Source organism: Elgaria multicarinata, chromosome 1 (genome assembly GCF_023053635.1).
Source record: "Elgaria multicarinata webbii isolate HBS135686 ecotype San Diego chromosome 1, rElgMul1.1.pri, whole genome shotgun sequence".
In the NCBI taxonomy this organism is placed as follows: Eukaryota; Metazoa; Chordata; class Lepidosauria; order Squamata; family Anguidae; genus Elgaria; species Elgaria multicarinata.
In genome coordinates this window covers 108,162,455-108,180,367 of record NC_086171.1, presented here as the reverse complement: position 1 = coordinate 108,180,367, position 17,913 = coordinate 108,162,455, and the positions used below count along the sequence as shown (strand labels likewise).

Sequence of the window (17,913 nt, the reverse complement as noted above, 5' to 3'; positions counted from 1 at the left end):
AGAAACAAATACAAGCTATTTGTTAGCTAAATGTAATATATCTGTTCTCAAACCATTAATCTGCTTGGAAGGTTCTTCAAAATGTAGCTTCCGACTTTAGAATGGATAGCCAAGCAGAAAAGGTCCATCAGCCAGAAAGCAAATGGGAAATGAGCATTTTAAAAAGAAACACTTCTTTTATTGATGTGAACTGGCAATGCTTTTTCTGCCTTTAGCAATGAATCAATATAGCCCGTATTACTAGTTTTTGTCTGCTTGCGTAAGCAAACATTCCCTTTGATAAATTACTATACTGCCTTGACTTTGGCTGTTGTATGCAATGTCATATTGCATTTCTGAAAATGCTCATTTTGCAAAGCCCTCTTTCTGTTCACACCATGACTCCTCTATACAATCAAAAGAGGGCATCGGGTTGCGGAAAGCTCTTTTAGAACCTGTTTTAAGGTGTCACGGTATTCGAATGATGAATCCTTGGCATTGCAGTTCTAGGTAGGACCGCAATGCCCAGGAGTCCTACCTTGGATACCATTACACCAGAGAGCCTTGGCTGTTGGGCAGTATAAATATGAAATACATACATACATACATACACTATAAAACAGGTTCAGAACTAGCGTTCTCCAACCTGTGACCTCCAGATGTGCTGGACTACACACTCCATCATCCCTAGATAGCACCATCATTGGTTTTGCTGGCTTGGGATGATCTGGAAGGCACCAAGTAAGGAAGGATGCTCTAAATCAATTTACATCTGTAGTATAGGTGTTCCCATTGTGCATACATTCACCTGCAATTCTGAACTGGTTTGTGTATTTCTTCTTTTCTTTAACCAGGGGTTTGGAATACCAGATTTCTCCCATGGTATTGTACACTTTTTCCCCAGACACATAGAGCACATGCTTTTCTGATGTGCATTATCCCTAAACGACCCTCATCAACAGGTCTTTCAAATTTGATCGTCATGACTTCAGCGAAGACTGCTCAAAAACTTCCTTTGGAAAATTGTTCCACTGCCTTAGTGTTCTTAAGATATTAAATTATAACATTAATTTGTCTTCCCTTTAACTAATGAAAAACAGATTGTTTTCTCCTTCCCTGCAGCATGAATCTGAGTCTTTGTTTGTTTTTTGCCATGAAAGTTATTTTCCTATGTACTATGGTCTGTTCCATTGAGACATGTCTCCCTTTCATTCTTTCTTCTACTTCAGTTTTCCATATCTCTGGTTCTGTGTGTATACGTCATTGGGGCAGGTTGAGTAGAAAGGGAACCTTCTTTCCAGAACCACACAAATTATTATTATTATTATTATTTTATTTCTTACCCGCCTCTCCCTCTGGATCAAAGCCGGAAACAACATCGCTCCAGCAAAAGATTCTCGCATCTTCCTGTCGCAACTTTGTGTATCACTCTATTTAATGTTGGGATTTCGGAATGTATTGTACCGTGTTTATTGCCCCAGTTTGCAATTAACAACAAGCCAGGATTGAGTATGGGTTATGTATGGGTTGTTTTGAATCATGGGTTGTTGTTGAATTGTGAGTTGTCATTAAGTGTAAACCCTGCACTATGGTTTAACTGTGGCTTGTTAACCAAAGGCAACTCACAGGAAGAAAACCCAGGGTTTGTTGTTGTCTTATGAACTGTGTTGCTCATGGTTAATAACCCATAATAAAACCATAAGTGCAAGATTCATACATAAATCCATGATTCAACAACAACCTACAATTCAATTACAGCCCATATTCAAACCATACTCAACCCTGCTCTAGGTTGTCAGGTCTAACTAGGTCTAAATGTAATGTCAACAATGATAATTTGGTTATCTAGAGAGCAGACAGAAAACTGTACCAACTGACCTTCTAGGTTTCACCTTCAGCAACTACATGTAAAACAATCCCCTCCTTCTCCAACCCCCAACATCATAGTGAGCATGTACACGGCTGTCACACTGCTGAGGAAACAAGCTTTAGTGAGTATTGAAGTAAAGTTTAAAACTAGGGATGTTTAAAAATAGGAATTTATCCACTCATTCTCTTAACCATTACTATACACATCTCTATACAGTGCAGCTTGTTTGCAAAGAAGTAAAGGGGGTTGGTGGTGGAAGGGATGCTGTTTTAGAAACTCATGCCTGTGGCTGGCTCTACCATAGGGAAGAGTGAGGATAGTGCCTCTAGTGGCAGGTACTGGGGAATAGTGTGAGTAGACCCTGGTTATTGCTCTTGGGGTGGGGGGGCTTTGCAACTGCTCCCTTCTGTTTGAGAACAGAATTGTGGGTACCTTGCATCCTGTCATATGCCTCCTAAAGTAGCCTGCTGTCGTGTTTCCCAAGACCTCCCTCCTTCTTGGGAGACAATAACGAGGTCTGCTAAGTAATCTACAAAGCTTTATTCAAGTAATAAACATCCCTTCCCACCTGAAGGGAGTCTAATCTCTAGTAACTTTCCTCCAGGCAAAACTATGGAGATTAAGCGAGACAATTAAAACAGAAAGCCCTTTCCCAAAATGTGTTAACTTCAGAGAGACTGGTTGTGATGCAACTTCTGACGAGATGCCAGCCAGGCCAACTTCCTCTCACCTTCCTTTAGCTCCGCCCGTTTTAGTCTGCAGCGTACTCTAAGATTGGCTAATCTCTCTGTGCCCTCTCCTTTGGAAGAATACTGGCTTCCCACTGGCTGTGTGGTGTTTACCCTTGAGGAGATAAGCTCTGGAGGAGGTTCATTCCCAGCTAGTGAAGAGCTTGTGAGAGCTGCCTCCTCCACTGGTATAATCTGGCATGTTTCTGGCGCTGTCTCCTCTACTTCAGAGTCTGATTCTGATTGATCACTTGAAACACCTTCCCCCAACCCAAGAGGAGCAGGGCTAGACATGACACCGGCTGCCATTAAGCATGAAAGTGGATGCTATTCCATCACTGGTAGTCAAGTCCCAGTGCAGTCAGCATCTGTACGTGGAATGGGTGTGAGGTAATAATCTTTTGCCTCAGTCAGCAAAATCTCTTTGGCCAGTGTGCTCATACCCAAAGCCTCCTGAGGTGCACAGAACTACTTTCATTGTTCTTTGGATCCCAGCTGTCCTTTTAAAATTGACTCTTTTGATTAGATCATTTCTTAAGGCAGTTTTAAAATGCCAGAAAAAGAAACAAAAAGAGAACAATCTGGTAAATTGACATGGTAGAATCAACTTTATCTCTTCAGACTATAGGGCCGGATCTACACTACTGTGCTTTAAAGCAGTAGTGTAGATCCGGCCTAGGTGGAGAGGTGGTGAGTCATATTTTTGAATGCTCCCCCAAATAAAACACTCCCTTCATATACTAAACTAGAACACTGAGGAAATAAATTAGTTTAGTATAAAAACTAATTTATACTAAACTAATTTTTTATACTAAACTATTAAATACTAAACTATTAAATACTAAACTAAATACTAAACTATTAAATACTAAACTATTAAACTATTTTTATACTAAACTAATTAGTTTAGTATAAAAACTACTCTGTACAGCACCATGTACACTGATGGTGCTATATAAATAAATAATAATAATAATAATAATTATTATTTTAAAAAATCAGTTTATGAAGGAAGTAGTCCACTCACCTGAACATAGAGCTCCCTGAGTTCATACTGAAATTTCTTAGGATCTGTGGTAATTGTTACAGGACCAATTTCTGAAAGGAAAACAAAACAATTCAATTCCCAGGAGAAATCCACAGCGTTAATAGCTTCAAGATCATGGAATCTGACATGAGAAACAAGGTAATACGTGGATTATTATTTTTTAATGAAGGAATGTCAGATTGGCTCTTTGTGAAATACTGTCCCATTTGGGCAGCTCTACAAGAACAATTGCCCAACTGTGAGAAAGTATGTATGAACAGTACTGCATTTTATTTTTTCCACATTCCTTCACTTATGCCCAGCCAAATCCCTGAAAAGCAAAACATCATTCCCTAAAAACACGTATTTTATTTACAAGCAACATCAGATACCTCAAGTTACACCATGACCCACTATCAAATAACTGGCAAAGATCCCACAAGGTCAAGAATTCTCTCTTTGGACAGAGCGTTGCGGGAAACAGACATTTAAAAGTGGGAATTCAAGCAATGATTGAATTCCAACTCTGACAAACTGATATTGATATTGTTTGGGTTTGTTCAAGCAGGATCCTGATCCCATCTATTCAAAAGGAGGTACAAGTATTGGTTGACCTCATTTTTAAAGCAGCAGCTTTCAGGTTTCTACCTTCAGCTCGTTTAACAATTTCTCAGGGAAACTACTTCAGACAGGGCATTGGTAATTGCCTGTTTTTACCACTTTTCTCCAGGTATATTTATTGGAAAACGGGGGAAAATAAATTATGAATATACTAAAGAAAAGGGCTGGTTCCATTATTAAAACATTCAAACAAAGATGGCTACAATGAGCTGCTTCTTATGTGACCTTTGGGATTTAGGTGCCAAGTTGTTACACATGTATGAAACATAAATTTGTCAAATAAGAAAGGCGCACACATTTAGATCATCTTTCCTCCCTTTGAAAAGCATGTACATTCTGAATGAGAGACAACTGGGCAACTGCTTGCATGTGCTCTTCATTTTACACATGTGTCCTTCATACCTGATGGAACATGGATAGATTTTTTTTTCTTGAGCATTTAATTACTTACAAGTGGGACTGCAACAAAAGGTTGCAGTGTGGAACAGAGTCCAAGGCCGGATCTACACTACTGCTTTAAAGCGCTATAAAACTGTTATAAAGTTCTTTAAAGCAGTAGTGTAGATCCGGCCCAAGCATCATTTGGGGATTGGGGCAGAAGAGCTCTGTAACACAAGCCCCCTCCCATATACATACCACAATCCCATCCCATATAATCTCATTAGGCATGAAAGAAAACTTTTTGTTTAATTGCTAGAATTACTTTTTTAAAAAAACATTTCTGAAATTGCATCATGTCCCACTCCCCACCCCCTGAAAACAGCACTGTCTTTTTTGCAAGTTTTGTTTAACATAAAATCTTGCCTGAATGGATATTCAAAACGTCTAGTGCTACAAAACTTGCTGGGTTCCAGCCAGCCAGACTTTTCCAGAATATTCCATTCCATTCCTCTCCTTCCCTTGCCATTCCCCACCACCACCCAAGGAATGTCATATGAGGAAAGTAGGAATGTCAGAGAAATCCTCAACAGTATCAAATAAGTTTGGATTGCTACGAATCAGACTCTGAGATTCCACACCAGAGTGGCTTTGCCCAAGCCTCACAGATTGCGGGACGGACGCAAGAAATAAGAGACGACACAAACTGTTGGATTTAAACTGGGCCACATTTATTCAAGATCTGCAAAGGGGTAACCTATCGGGCATCCAGTCTAGCCTGCTTACAGACCTTTCTATGTAAAGGGCAATCTTTCTTGGCCCAGTGGGTGGTGCTGTGCTTTTCGCCCCCCTCCTGCTCGTCCCCTTATGGGGTAGGGAGACCTTCCCTTGTCACCCCCAACCCATGCCCCCAGACTCAAGGTGGGTGAGAGACGTCGGCCTCAGAGGTGGTCCTTATCCCCCAGCCCGGCCACAAGGCTCAACACTGGGAGCCCTTGGGAATCACCTATCACTGGAACAGTGCCTATGAATGCTCGCCATTCAAATCCCTCTGGATGCCCATTCCTACCTGCCCATGAATTAGATGTGACCAAATTAGCTCGCAGCCAGATCAACCTAGTTATGCTCCCAGTGTGGAGCAGGCGAAACAACTCACGTCCAGTTCAGAACGTGAGCAAAAAAATCCTACTCGACCCCCTAATGGCAACCAGCAAGCTCACACTGCCTACACGGAGGGAGGGAGGGAGGGAGGGAGGGAGCCATGAAAGCAAGATGGTCTGCAAGGGGTAAGTGGCTGCTTTTAGCCAGACTAAAACTCCTCCCAGCCCAGTGGCGCGAAATCCTGCACAATGCAAGATGGGCACGTCTCCCCCTTGCCCCACCTGCAAATCCCTCCCCACGCCCAGGCTATGCCGGGCATGGCAGAATGGGCATTCTGTGGACTTGAGGGCCATTTTTTTAAAACTTTCTGGAATTTTACATAAATTTAGTCATAGAAAAATACATGAAATTAAAAACACCAGCTCTTCCTTTTAAAATAAATATCATCCATGGCAGGATCAACACTACTGCTTTATAACGATATTGAAGTGCAATGACAACTGTTGGGGCCCAGGACACATTCCATATACTGTTTTCAAACTTCTTTCATGTTGTTATATCCTGCTTAGTGTAGATCTGGCCCAGGTGTCTCCCTTATACCCAACCCAGGAGTAGAAGGAATTAGTGGGGGTGGCTGGGCTGGACTTTCTTTACCATGTGGTAACATTTCTCTAGGGCAGCACTGCCAAATTGCTGTTCAGTTAAGCAACAGCCAAGAGCTACACATGCAGTAGAATTGCCTGTATCTTTTCAGAAGGGAATACTGGTTTTGAATGTCTCTCCATACATAAAACTTTCTACAAACAGACATCTCCTAGCCTTCCTCTACTGGTGTGTGTAAAAGGGGAGTCTATGCTCCAGGTGAAAGGTTAAGAACCCCCCCCCCAACATTCCTGCATGGCGGATTCTATGTGCATCTTAGACAAAGGAAAAACTTTCAACCAATCAGCGTCGAATGTAAGCTGTGACGTATGAATTGTATTCACCTTATCTTGTATTGGCAATGTAACCTAGTTTGACTAAGGCCGTAGCTAGACCTAAGGTTTATCCCAGGATCATCCCGGGTTCGTCCCTGCCTGAGCGCTGGATGCCCTGTGTGGCACTTAGGGCCTTGCTAGACCTGGTGGAAAATCCGGGGGAGAGGAGGGGAGACCTCGCATTATGAATAACGCAAGATCTTGCCCTTATTCACACGGGAGCTGTGACGAGCCATCGCGGCCGCCATTTTTTTATTTTTAAAGCGGCAGGAGCCAGGAAAGGTAAGTAGAGTTGTTGTTTTTTAATTCTCCTTTCCCCCCCCCCATCCGTGATCGCCACCCCCCGTGGCCCCTTTCTCCTTCCCCCATCCACAATCTCCCCCCCCAGCCCCGTTCTCCTTCCCCCGCCCGCCCCCCCACCTGCAATTCACCCCCCAATGTCCCCTGGGCCACGATTCCCCCTCCAATCTCCCCAGCCTCCATTTGCCATCCCCACCATAGCCCTGATGGCCACAGCACTCCTGTGGCCCGTCTGCCGCTTTTCCCGGCTACTCGGGAGTAAATCCGGTAGCCGGGAAAAGCGGCAGACCTGGCTACACACCTAGCTGGCCTAGCTATGGCCTAACAGAGCATGGGGGAGTAAAAAGAAGGCAAAGGCAAAGGTAGAACCAGGCAATCTTCAAAACGGAATATTTACAAAAGTTTATTTACAGTGCCAAGGTGCCGCCTACGCGTTTTGAACGCAAACTGTGCTCTTCCTCAGGGCTGTTATAGAGTTCGTTAAGTCCATTAGAGATAAGCACACTAACCAATAATGTTACAAACAAAGTGATGTAATCAGAGTCTATATATTCAAGAGGATCCCTTTGTTCGGGGAACTCTTAATTTGCATTTTGCACTGGAGTTCCATGTTGCAACATTAATTCATCAATAAATTTTAACTTGCCTTCTCCAACCTGGTGCATTCATTGGCAAAGTACACGCCGAGGGAGGGGACCTACTCAGCTCCACCGTTCTGGGAGCTATCACTGCTATTGTAGTTTTCTGTTTGCACGAGGTTGTGTTTTTTTAATGTTGGAGAACGCTCATATAGATCCAGCATATGTAGTAAACAGTTATGGAGAACTGCAGATATACACATATAAATGAAAAGTTAGTCTGTAGTCGCCAGCTCTTTTACTGATGCTTCCAGGCAAGGGCAATCACCCTGCCTCAAACATGGAATTTTACCAGATGGAGTAGAGGGAGGTCCATACAATGTCATCTTTTTGTAACCCTCCCACATTACGCCACCCCTTCTTTTGTCTTTGGGAAGGAAAAACACAATACCTGCACAATACCTTTTGATAGATAGTGCCGGAAGATGTCCGTCTGGAAGCACCCTAACTCCCTTAGGCCCAATTTGCTCTTCCCAGATTTCAATATATCCTGAAACCTGGTGAAATTATAAATGAGGCACTTCATGCTGCTTGAGTCTGCAACTTTATTCTTTGGTTGCAAAACAAAAAGTATAAATATCAAGTGTCAACATTAGCTCAGGGAATTTTAAAACATTTTTGAAAAGACACTGAATTGCTCGCATATGCAAAGAATTTTTTTCCTACGCCAAACTTGCATGTTACTGAACAAGGCCTTCTCTTCCTAAACTCAAAAACCACAAAACTGAAGTTAACACAACCAAGATGGTGTTTAGGCCGGTCCCTAAGCAACTGACCAAACAGTACTACATAAAACTGTCTGCCAATAGATTTGACAAGCCATAAGAATGTTGATACCTCCCACCCCAAAAAAATAAATTGGAAACCAACACCCTTTAGAAATAAACAAACAGAAAACCCTCTCAATAAATAAATAACTATCTCAGTAAATTGACAACACTAAAACACTCTGGAGCATCTCAGTACATTCTGAGAACTTTGTGTCTCATTTGGATGAGTTTGAGAGCAATTATCCAGTTTAAGTGCATATGTGATTCACACATCTTGCTGTGGCGTTTGTAGTGTTTGCAAATGACCCTTTGCTAAGAACCATAACAATGTAAGGTATCAGCAAAATTAATTCCACATGAAGGGGATGATCTTTGAAGAACATAGGGCCAAAACAGACATTATTTCAAATGTGTATTTAGCAGCTATATCTTTATTTTCATTTTTACTCTAGAATAGGTCCAGGAGGCCTAATCTGGATCAGGACACTAGTGTGGGGGAGCAGGGGGCTTTCAAGATGTGGATTACCCCCCTACACCTACTCTAGAGTAAAGATAAAGAGAGAGAGAGAGAGGGAAGATGTAGCTGCTAGATACAGATTTAAAGTAATGTAACACTGGACCTTATAGTAGCCATCAATCAAATGAGGCTCAAAAATAAAGAGACTTGACTCATTTGAACAAAAAGTACTGAAAGTTGCAGGAAACTGCACATGTTCCAGTTGCAGGATTTATAGAAATTCTTCAAGTTAAATGGCAAGGAAGGCAGAGTGGAATGGGAAGAAAAACAAACTTTCAAAACAATTATTAAATGGTAGGAAATGATAGTAGAGGAGGTAATTCTTGATCACTTTTGTGACAGAACAGTAACTGGCAAATCCTGATCTACTGTGAAGAAGTCACACTTTAGTGTACAGTTTGTTCACTCCTGCTTGACTCCACCCACTAGCACAAGTGGCTAAACAAACCAGAAATTGTGGCATAGTGGCTCCCCAATACCAGAATTCTGCCTAGTTGCTCCCTTTACAAGCCAGTAATTTAAACCAGGGTTTGATCTTGGCTTATGCATCCTGGCTTGCTCAGGAGCAACAAGGCAGGATCCTAGTTTCAGATGGAATACTAAGGAAAAAATAATGTATGCTTTGTTTCGCTGTTCTCAGTAGCAAGACCCTGACCATGCCTATCTTTGATGTCAGCCCTGCATATTTTACTTCAAAATGGGGATATATATTGAGTAATTTCCTTTTAGTAACCTGCCCCATTAATTATGGAGACCACAACACTCCTCTGATACTTAATGTAGAGTTCCTGCACTGAGAAGATTAGAACTAAAACAGGGGCTCTGAGAAACAAGAAGGTAGTATCCAGTATCCATATGTTCAGGGAACTCCCAAGGTTTACAGAATTATGAAGACCAATTCATCTAAATGAACCTTAAACATGCTCAGGGGCTTCCAGGAACCACTGAACATTATGTGTCAGGAAAAGAAAATGGGAAGCTGTGAGCTGGGGGTGTAGGATGGCCTGTTCAAACTCCTTCCAGCTTATTATAGTATCCATGAAGATAGCTTGGCCGGCTGGTTGGCTAGAATGCTAAAGAGGAACACACAGGTTAGGAGGCAAGGATACAGTGTAAAATTTTGTTAGAGGCCTCACTTCTTCCTCGTATAAACACATAAGCCATAGCTAGACCTAAGGTTTATCCCTGGATCGTCCAGGGGTCAAACCTGTTCATCTAGGTGACACACAGGGGATCCAGTGCTCAGGTAGGGGCGAACCCTGGATGATCCCAGGATAAACCTTAGGTCTAGCTGTGGCCATAGTAAACTAAGCATATACCAGTTCCTCACATTTTATTGCATACATCTAAAAGTTCCACAGCAAGGACTTTAACAGCCCACTTTGGGAAAAACTCCGCTTCACATTTTTAGCTGATGACATCAACATCATCAACATCATGCTATGTAGCAGCAATTGCCATGAAAAGCCACCAACATCCCAAGTGACTGTGTCGAAGATGCGGAGGCGTAACAACTTCTCTGATTCAGTGGGAGAAATCCCACAGCCCAAGCTCTGAAAGTTCTCCTTTGCCCCTCACAGTTTACTACTCCCCAAAGGATGCACATCTCAGCGGATCCATGCTGCCTGTTGCAATTTCCTGTGCATTCCTAAGAGCTTCACCATTATCCATGACAACTGCCAGGGAAATACTGGTGATCTTCGTTCTGGCAGATAACAAGCATTGGGATCTGAAAAACTAATAAACTTAAGCCCTGACTTAACAAACTGGACTCACCAGGCCCACTGCTGACCCACAGAACCCCCAGCCCCAAACCCAGTGGGCCACTATCAGTTTGTGATACTGATAATGCCACATAATCACCTTTACAGTGTTCCCTTCATAAATTTCCTAGGTCTCATCTTGAGGATGCTCAACAAGGCACATGTGGGTACTATGGAGCCTGTGAATACCTTGAACGGCACCCATGAAGCTCTGCCTTCCAAGGAGCCTTCAAAAAACTTTTTTTAAAATAAAAACCTTGGAAAATGTTAGAAGACTCTTCTTTCTCTCCTGTTCTAGCCTCTAGCTTTGCTCTTTCTTGCCCCTCTCCTTCTTTGCCTTACTATTTCCCCCTCTGTCCCCCCCCCAGCCTTTAGCCTCTCTATTACCCCGGCACACCTCTTGAGGCTTATATAGCTAATACAAGCTATATATTTTTTTAAAAAACTAACCAAATTTATTAATATATGATTTATTTCAGAATATATGGTTAGGATGGCAGTTTTAGTGTGAGATATACTGTTATTTTTCTTTCAGAGACCTTAACATGAGCCTTCCCACCTAGAAATATGCTTTGTCCCTTCTGTGCCCCCCTGTTTTTTTCTGGTGCCGCCACTATTTATTTTCCCCGCCCCACTTTAGCTATTTTTTGTAGCCATTTTGTGACTAGCCACATTCTCTGTGGGGGTCATTTTGCGCCCACAGCAGTTTCTCAAATTCCCAAATGTGCCCATGGGTCCAAAAAGATTGGGGGACCCCTGTGTTAGCTGATTCTTCACCTGTCAGACATGTGGCTTATTTATTTATTTATTTATTTATTTATTTTAATACCGCCCAATAGCCGAAGCTCTCTGGGCAGTTCACAAAAATTAAAACCATAATAAAACAACCAACAGGTTAAAAACACAAATACAAAATAAAAAGCACAACCAGGATAAGACCATGGAGCAAAACTGATATAAGACTAAAATACAGAGTTAGAACAGTAAAGTTTAAATTTAAGTTAAAATTAAGTGTTGAAATACTGAGAGAATAAAAAGGTCTTCAGCTGGCTGACCGATGATGATGATGATGATGATGATGATGATGATAACGATAACAATGACACTGGTGACAAAATACCAAAATATCCCCATTTCCCACACACCAGAGTGCTCCTTGTCTCCTCCACTCTTGCTCCCGAAGGTCCTTGCCATTCCGTTTCTTTCAATATCTTTCCTTTTGACCTTCTGTCACTGAGGGTATCCTATAGGTTTCAGAGCCACCTCCCTCTCCAATTCCAAATCCACAACTCTCAGGTTCTTGCAACTGAGGAAATTTGCCAGATTTGTTGCATTGATTCCTGTAGGGAGATGAGTTGCTAAGATGCTAAATCTTGGATCCTAAGTTGCTCCTCTATTATTCACATAAGGGAGGATTTCCGCTAATATCTCTCTCCATATCCCACACGATTTCCAACCCTTAGGAGCAGATTTGTGGGGATCTGCAGCAACGGCAGAGTGAAAGGGGAGACAGGAAAGATATGTTGTATGTATCTTTCATTTAAGCAGGGCTGGGCCTACAATCAGGCAGAGTGAGACAGTGGTCTCAAGCAGCTGGGGTGTTAAGTTGCTAGTTATTTTATGTTTGTACTTATTTATTTATTACTCTCAAGGAGACTTGCTTGCGGGATTTTCTGTCTCAAATGCCAAAATAAGTTGGGCAGCCTCAGTTACTAAATATCTTGACTTTGGAGGAAGTTAGGGCATTTACTATTCCACCTCAGGCAGCAAAATGCCTTGAGCCAGCCCTGCACTTTGGGTCTCTGATAAGTAAACTGACATTAAACTGTGGTTCCCTGTTTTTTCTGTAATTGCTGAGGTTTAATTAGACAATGATGTCAGCACCAATGAAGGGAGAAGGCCAGGAGGGGGGGGAAGCGTGTGTGCTGTCCATTGCTTGCTCCTGGCTGCTAAACTCTAGTTTAGCAAGCCAGGAATTAAGCATATGAACTGGGCCATGGCACTATGCAGTTGGCAGCTTACCTCTACAGCTGTCTTTAAAAAATCTATTTTTTGTTTCAATTGGTGCTGGTATTTTTTTTGTTTGTTTAATTTCTATTTTATTTTTATTTTTTACTTTTGTAATTAAAGGCTGCCTTTGTGTTCCAGGATAAAAGACACAGTGAAGAGCTACTCAGTAAATCATTCATATTTATAGAAACCTTACGTAACATTGTTTTAAAATAAAATAACTAATAGTAGAAATAATTTTTATTTTTTCATAAAAACAGTTAACTAATCTGTTTTTGTAATTAGCATAAATGTCAAAGTGTTGATTATTATTTTTGTTCTAATAAATGGAATGCCTTAAAAATACATTCAGCTATTATTTGACAATATCTGAACAGTAAATTGACCAAGTCAAATGCCCAATCTTAGTCCCACTTTAAAAGCACTTTAAAGTGTTCCCCACCTCCGCCCCAAATGCAGACAAAATTCTGCAAATCAAGTAAATATATGCAAATATAATTGATTCTGTTTTCTTGGCACAAATATGTGGGATAACCTTGCACTAAAAACAAATGAAGCTCTGTTGCAAATACCCACAGCCCTGGCACTGTTTCCTTGGCTTTCCTTCCAACTTTACCCATAGCAACATATCACACAGAGTTTTAAGGACAAATAAGATTATAAGTGCTGCAGACTTTCTGCAGTAAATATATATATTCTTCTTGCTAAGAGTTCTCTCAGAAGTCTGCTCAAAGCTCATTAAAGGTTAAATAGCATCAATTGACCTGGATCAGGTCCTTGGTGCCAAGTGGTTCATAGTTAGAAATCTGTCATGAGCTATTAAATTTCTTCCTACATAACATTATGATTATTCAGATGTTTTTAGCTCCAAATTTGAAGCTGGGTTTAATTATATCATTATTATTTTTTTAAAGAAAGGAAGGAAATCAATCAGCTTCCATCAGAAAAAGCAAGTTGAACCAAAATATATCCCAGATCCTAAACATGTTTGCTTCATTCTGAAAATTAAAGCTCGGTTACAATCCTCTCAGTGCTTTTTGGGAATAACAACCTCTACTATATAAAGGTATCAGTTCTTGACTAAAGATCCCAACTGTCTTGAATATTTATTTTCCGATTCCCTCATTCAGCAATCAATGCTCAGTGGTTTCCAAACTTTGTTCCAGAGAATGGCAATATTAGTCAGCAAATGGTAGAGAAATATCCCTGAAAGACAGCTGCTTCACCACTACCAATGGGTTGTGTCTGTTCTAATTCCCAGCAATGGGTTGAGTTTGTTATAGCTCACATTCTCAGTTCAAGCATGGTTAATTATGGAGCCCAATAGGTCTGGCCAGCACTACACGAAGACACACTGGATGCCCCAGAACATAGAATCATAGAATAGAATTGGGGTTCTGTGGCAGATGTGAAGGAGTTCCTTAGCAGACATGTTGACATGGGGGGGGGAATCCCTCAAAGAGGAAAGTTTGAAAACCACTGCTGACTAAATGAATATTTAGAACAGTTTGTTGGTCAGTTCATCTCTGAGCTCTAACAGTAGTAGCCCTAGTGATGGGCTTATCATAGAGAAGTGCATTAACTCATAACGTCATAGTTAGCTATCCGATGCTCTGGAGTGACCGATGGAATATATTAAAACTGAAACCCCATGCACACTTACTTGGAAGCAAGCCCCACTGAACTCAGTGAGGCTTACTTATGATTAAATATGAATAATAATAATAATAATAATAATAATAATAATAATAATAATAATTTATTTATTTATTACCTGCCTCTCCCTCTGGATCAAGGAGGTGTACATCATCAAATATAAAAATACTATAAAATATATAAAACTGATTAAAAACATATAAAAACTACTACATTATTAAAATAACAGCCAGACGTTTTAAAATTCGACTGGGTAGGCCTGCTGGAAGAGATCGGTCTTTATAGCTTTTTTAAATTCAGAAAGATTGTTGAGTTGGCAGATCTCTCCCGGCAGGCCATTCCACAGTCTGGGAGTGGCAGAAGAGAAAGTCCTCTGGGTAATGGTGGTCAGCCTAGTTTTCACTGACGGAAGTAAATTCTTCCCAAAGGACCTAAGTGCGTGGGGCAGACTGTATGGGAGAAGGCGATGCCGCAGGTAACCTGGACCCAAACCATGTAGGGCTTTAAAGGTAATAACCAACACTTTATACTTCGCGTGGAAACTAATTGGCAGGCAGTGAAGTGATTTTAAAATTGGTGTAATATGTTCACCCCTAGGTGTACCAACCTGGCTGCTATATTTTGAACTAATTAGAGTTTCCAGACTAGGCACAAAGGTAGCCCTATGTTCAGCGCATTGCAGAAGTCTAGCCTCGAAGTTACCAGTGCGTGCACTACCGTCTTTAGGTCTTCCAACTCTAGGAAGGGGCACAGCTGGTGTATCAGCCGAAGCTGATAGTAGGCAATCCTGGCTGTCGCATCTATCTGGGCTGTCATTTGGAGCGATGGATCCAGGAGCACCCCCAAACTGTGAATGCAGTCTTTCAGGGAGAGTGTAACTCCATCCAGAACACATGCCTCTGGTTGATCTCTCCCAGTAGTTTCATGTAGATGTTAAACAGCATTGGGGATAGAATGGCACCTTGTGGTACACCACACAACAGCTCCTTCTTTGAGGAGCAGCTATCCCCAAGCATAACAGAGGGAATATGAAAGCTGTTACAATACATGTTCCTAATTAAATTCTGCTTAGCAAAAATTATAATATACCTGTGGTTACAACCTACCTAAGACAACAAAGAACCTTGTAGTAGTGTGGTACCTTAAAGAATAACACAGTTATTGAGCCAGGAGACTCCCCACTGTGCACTGGTGTCCCTTGTGGTGACTTGCTCAAGGTTGCAAAGTTGTGGACGGAATAGCTCCATCCCTCAGGCACCTTTGACCTGACCTTTACTATACCGCTTCTTCATCTGAGCAACAACTAGACTCTGGTCTAGATTGTATAGCTCCCTAGTTTGCTCTAGGTATTTCTACCTGCCTGTTCCTCCTCTACTTCACAGCTTACTTGCTCTGTTCCCTGTCTGCCGGCTTCCCTATGTGCTTGATTCCAGCTGCATCCTGATCTGGCTGTCCACCCTTCCAACAGACCTCTTGGCTCAGATCTGGCTTGGACATGACTCTGCTTTTGGAGTAACCATTTATGAGTGGTTCAGCTCCAGAACCAACCCTGCCAGGATTTATATTTCAGCTCCCCATGTAGTAAGCTGCCTATGCCTAAGGCCCAAAACTGACACTGTAAGTCACTGAAGGCCTTCAGCCTATCAGTGTAAAGAGTTCAGGGATAAATAGACCAAAACTGATTCAGAATACAGAAGCTTATTATATTATAAAGCCATGTAAATATTATAAAACCATGCAAAACATTAAAAGGTTGCCAGAAAATGAAAAGAAAAAACCATGAACGGGGAAAAAAACACCTTACATTTTCCAGCATGGAAATCTCTATGTTAGCTCAAATAATCTGTTGATGAAATCAGCGTCTTTAGCAGCCCTCTATAAAGTCAGTTATAAAACTCTAGAGTACTAGAATCATGGAGTTTGAAGGGGCTTACAAGGCCATCAAGTCCAACCCCCTGCTCAATGCAGGAATCATCACTCCATTGTCCAATAGACATAGGTTTAGATTCAGACCAAGTCACATACTTTTCAGTCCTATCAAAATGGGACATTGATTTTGATGGGACTAAAATGTGGCTAACTTAATCAGGATGCAACCCATGATTTGACTTTGAGATTGGGTTTGGGAAGAGTCTCTATCAGTTTTGTTTTATTAATGTCATATGTTCAGGTCAAACAGACCTCAATATTCCCGGGGACGTCTGTTCAAGAAACCCACATTTTGTCTTCTTATGGCCCCTCTTTTCCATAACACTCTCAGCATAATGGACCCTTTGAAAATCAAAACACAAAACTAATAGACAATATTCCAAGCACTACCCTCTTCAAATTAGGCTGAGTCAGAAATACAGGGCTTCCAGACAGAGGGCTCCTGGAACTCCGAATCAGAATGCCCTCTGCAGAAATTCTTTTTCCCTTAACAGATGTTCTGCTGTAAGAAAAAAGATGCAAGTAGTGGTAGGAAAACACGGGAGGGTTATGAGTGAAAGAAGAAGCTATCTGAACTTCCCGTAAAACTCAGTGAATAAGGCAGGGCAATGGTACTATATATGCCTTGTCTGGAAGAACCTGTAATATTCAAAGATGTTCCACACTGAAATTTTCAGCCATAGTAGAAAGCCCAATGTCACAATTTTCACGATAAAAAGTACATGCCAATACATCGTGGTGCTAAAAGTCATCAGTCTTGACTCTCTCTTACTGTCAATGATGTTACGCTTACTCCGGTCAAGGAAGCTCGTAGCCTTGGCTTTATATTTGACTCCTCGCTCTCCTTTATTCCTCATATTGAGGCAGTAGCTAAATCTTGTCGATTTTTCCTGTATAATATTGCCAGGATTCGATCATTTTTGTCTGTCTCTTCCGCCAAGACGCTTGTTCATGCACTGGTTATTTCACGGTTGGACTACTGCAACCTTCTTCTCTCTGGCCTTCCTTCTTCTCACATCAGTGTGTTGGTTTCTGTTCACCACTCCGCCGCAAAGATCATCTTCTTGGCTCGCCGCTCTGACCATGTTACTCCGCTTCTGAAATCTCTTCATTGGCTTCCAATTCACTTCAGAATCCACTATAAACTTCTCCTGTTAACCTTCAAAGCTTTTCACGGTCTAGCTCCTTCCTATCTCTCCTCTCTCATCTCACACTATTGCCCCGCTCGTGCTCTTCGCTCCTCTGATGCCATGTTTCTCGCCTGCCCAAGGGCCTCTACTTCCCTTGCTCGGCTCCGTCCATTTTCTTCTGCTGCCCCTTATGCCTGGAACGCTCTTCCAGAACATTTGAGAACTACAAGTTCAATCGCAGCTTTTAAAGCTCAACTAAAAACTTTTCTTTTTCCTAAAGCTTTTAAAACTTGATGTTGTGCAGACTTTATACTGTTAGTTTTACCCTACCCTGTGCCTGCTTACCCTACCCTGTGCCTGTTTGCATTCTCTTCCCCTCCTTATTGTTTTACTAGGATTTTATTAGATTGTAAGCCTATGCGGCAGAGTCTTGCTATTTACTGTTTTACTCTGTACAGCACCATGTACATTGATGGTGCTATATAAATAAATAAATAATAATAATAATAATAATAATAA

At 41.5% G+C, this 17,913-nt stretch overlaps 1 protein-coding gene across 1 annotated transcript in view; it reads right to left on the bottom strand.

The window, feature by feature from the left end:
* The window catches only part of HMCN1 (hemicentin 1), a 291,005-nt gene that overhangs the window by 246,638 nt on the left and 26,454 nt on the right, over positions 1 to 17,913 (bottom strand). Inside the window, exon 2 of the mRNA XM_063134738.1 lies at positions 3,605 to 3,675. Coding sequence (XP_062990808.1) covers positions 3,605 to 3,675 — 71 coding nt within the window. The remainder of the gene's footprint in view (positions 1 to 3,604; positions 3,676 to 17,913) is intronic.